At 59.0% G+C, this 2,732-nt stretch overlaps 1 protein-coding gene across 1 annotated transcript in view; it reads right to left on the reverse strand.

Annotated features, from left to right (window-relative positions):
* Window positions 1-2,263: 2,263 nt before the first annotated feature.
* Window positions 2,264-2,732, reverse strand: part of DCST2 (DC-STAMP domain containing 2) — a 7,229-nt gene continuing 6,760 nt past the window's right edge. The window contains exons 14-15 of the mRNA XM_015571680.1: window positions 2,523-2,616; window positions 2,264-2,408 (exon numbers count right to left, since the gene is read on the reverse strand). Coding sequence (XP_015427166.1) covers window positions 2,264-2,408; window positions 2,523-2,616 — 239 coding nt within the window. The remainder of the gene's footprint in view (window positions 2,409-2,522; window positions 2,617-2,732) is intronic.

Raw genomic sequence — 2,732 nt, forward strand, 5'->3', positions numbered from 1 at the left:
GCATTCCTGGTGGCAGCCACACCACTGGACCATGGCTGTCTCCCCAGGCCTCCCAGGTGTTCCGCCACACCTTTCCAGGGTCTTGTCTCAGGCGTGTGGCCCAGCAGCCTCCTCATTGGAGGACTCATCCACCTCTGGCCTTTCAATCCTTGCCCTAATGACCTTCCCCTCCGCTCCCACGCAGGCATCCCCCTCAACGTTGGCCACTCGCTGGAACGATCCCCGATTTCTTCCCTAGCTGCGGCTCATTCTCGCTGTCCCTCCTGGCCACTATCCCTGCTCTAACGCATCCTGACTGAGACCCTGGACTTCCCCCTGAGGTCACCGGCCTCCTCTTCCCCCAGGCCAGTCATCTCAGACACTTACTGAAGAGGCCTGAATTCTCTCCCCACCTAGTACTTCCCCTGGCCCGCCCAGAAAAAGCCCTTGAATCCTTCACATGACTACGACATGTGCCAGGGGGGAACCCACATTACCGCCCTGACCCGGGAGCTCAGTGTGTTAGTGTCACCCTGATGCATCAAGGCTGCGGGGTCGATCCCTGGTCAGGGCAAACACAAGAATCCACCAATGAATGCGTGAATAAGTGGAACAGCAGATTGATGTTTCTCTCTCTCTCTCTTGCATGCGCTCTCTCTCAAAACAATCAATAAGTTAAAAAAACAAAAAAACCACAACCAGAGCACACAGGTCAGTCATCTGGGCCTGAATGCTGCCGGAAGTCCCGTAACCGCCCCTCTCAGCTTCTTGGCACACTCCCGTAGGCAGGTATTTCACCCCCCACCACCTTAAAACCTCCGTTCCACTCCCTGGCGCTCAGCAGGCACCCCTGCCTCCTACTCCCCAGAGAAAAGCCAGGCCACCAGGGCACAGCCTATCCGAGGCCACCCCATCCCCTCTCCCTTCACGCTCCTTTTCACCTCCTAAGTACGCAGGTCTCCCCATCCTTGGAGAAAGAAAACTGTAGTGTGGGTCCCCTTCAAGCTACTCTTTCACCGTGTGAGGCCGACTCCCCCCTCTTCACCATCAAGCTTCCCTTTTTAAACTACAGCAGTGATATTTTTAAAAAGAATTCTCAAACTTCTTGCAACAATGGTGCGAGGCCTCGAACCCTGTGCCTGAGTCTTCTATACCAGTCACCCCTCAGCTCACTGTGATCCGGTTTGGGTCTTCCTGGGGCCATTAGAAATGTTTCCACCAGCCCCTCCAGTGATCCTTCAGTCACCGAGTTCCACGGCCGGTCTCCAGTCCTCATCCCACGTGACCATCTCAGCATCTGATGTGCTTGGTTCTTATACTCTGAGTCTTTCTCCTCCTTGGTTTGTGATTGAGCCCCTTGGGGTTCTGTCCCTGCCTCCTTCTCCTCTCCTGCCATGGCCTCTGCCAGGATGGTCTAGCTCATCCTTCTTACAGTCAGCACCCCCCAAAATGCCCCTGTGGCCCTGAGTCCGGCCCTTTTCCCACAGACTCCTGGGCCTCTCCAGTTGGATTCTCTATAGACACACAAAGGTCTCAAACGGCCCATTCCTCTTACCCCAGGCCTGCCCCACCTCTCTCCCTGGCACCTGCCCCGTCCCAGGCATAAACCCCCAGTCTCATTCAGCACCCCAGTCCTGAGGCCACCACCGACTTCTCCTGAGCTAAGACAGCCTCCTCTCTGCCTTCTTAGCTTATTGTCCCAAAAGACAAATTACGAACATGTCACTTCCGGACCAACGATCTTCTGATGGCTGGTCATGCCTTCTCCCGTCTCTCCCCACCTGGACTTCCCACCTCATCTCCCAGCATTCTCTGAGGTTCCCACCCAGACACACTCCCGCCCTCCCTTAGGTTCTCCCCTCCCAAGTGCCTCAGAGCTTCCAGGCTCACACAGGCCCCCCGCCCGGAATGCTTTCCTCCGCTCTTCAGCCTAACAAGCCACCAAGGTGCTCCCAGTCCCACCTCTTTCTTCTCTTCTCAGAAGCCGTCGTTAATGCACCCCTATTCCAGACGGTTGTTCTCTGCACTGCCCAGCGCCCGCCTCACTCCTTGCATGGGCCACTCTCCACACCGTTGTCACTTACCTATTAGATTCACTCCCCCCACCCCCCAGCCCCCCATTCAGTGGGCTCTTCCCGGGCAGGGTGCTGACACGGAGCAAGCACTCCGCAAACCTCCATCCCTCCCCTCTTTTCATCTGTCTCCAGCTCCAACAGAGGACCAGGCGCCGAGAAGCCATCTGTAAACACGCTCAGGCCTCCCAGGCCCCAGTCCTGCTTCCTGCTCACCTGGGCTCAGAGCTGGACCCCGATGAGAGGGTCCTGCCCAGCGCTTCTTGGAGCCGCTGCCGCAGTAACGCCTCCTGCGCGGGGCTCTTCCTTCGAGCTGCAGCCAGCCACAGCCGGGGGCCTTCCTCATCGCTGGAGTCCCTGGAGGAGCCTCCCCTGTCAGTGGCCCACAGAGGCCCTGGGGTGGGGGTGGGGGGTTGCTCCCACTGCCCCAGACTCCCGCCGCCCCATCGCGGGGGGAGGGGGGGGACTCACAGCTCCAGGTCCAGCTCTCCCTGGTAGGAGAGGGGTGATGCGCATACAGAGCAGGTGTTGTCCAGGAGGCGGAAGCAGGTGGGGCAGAAGAGACCTGGGGGGTGGGGGGGGGGTTGCTCCCACTGCCCCAGACTCCCGCCACCCCATCGCGGGGGGAGGGGGGGGACTCACAGCTCCAGGTCCAGCTCTCCCTGGTAGGAGAGGGGCGAT

This window comes from Myotis davidii, unplaced genomic scaffold (assembly GCF_000327345.1).
Source record: "Myotis davidii unplaced genomic scaffold, ASM32734v1 scaffold208, whole genome shotgun sequence".
NCBI lineage: Eukaryota > Metazoa > Chordata > Mammalia > Chiroptera > Vespertilionidae > Myotis > Myotis davidii.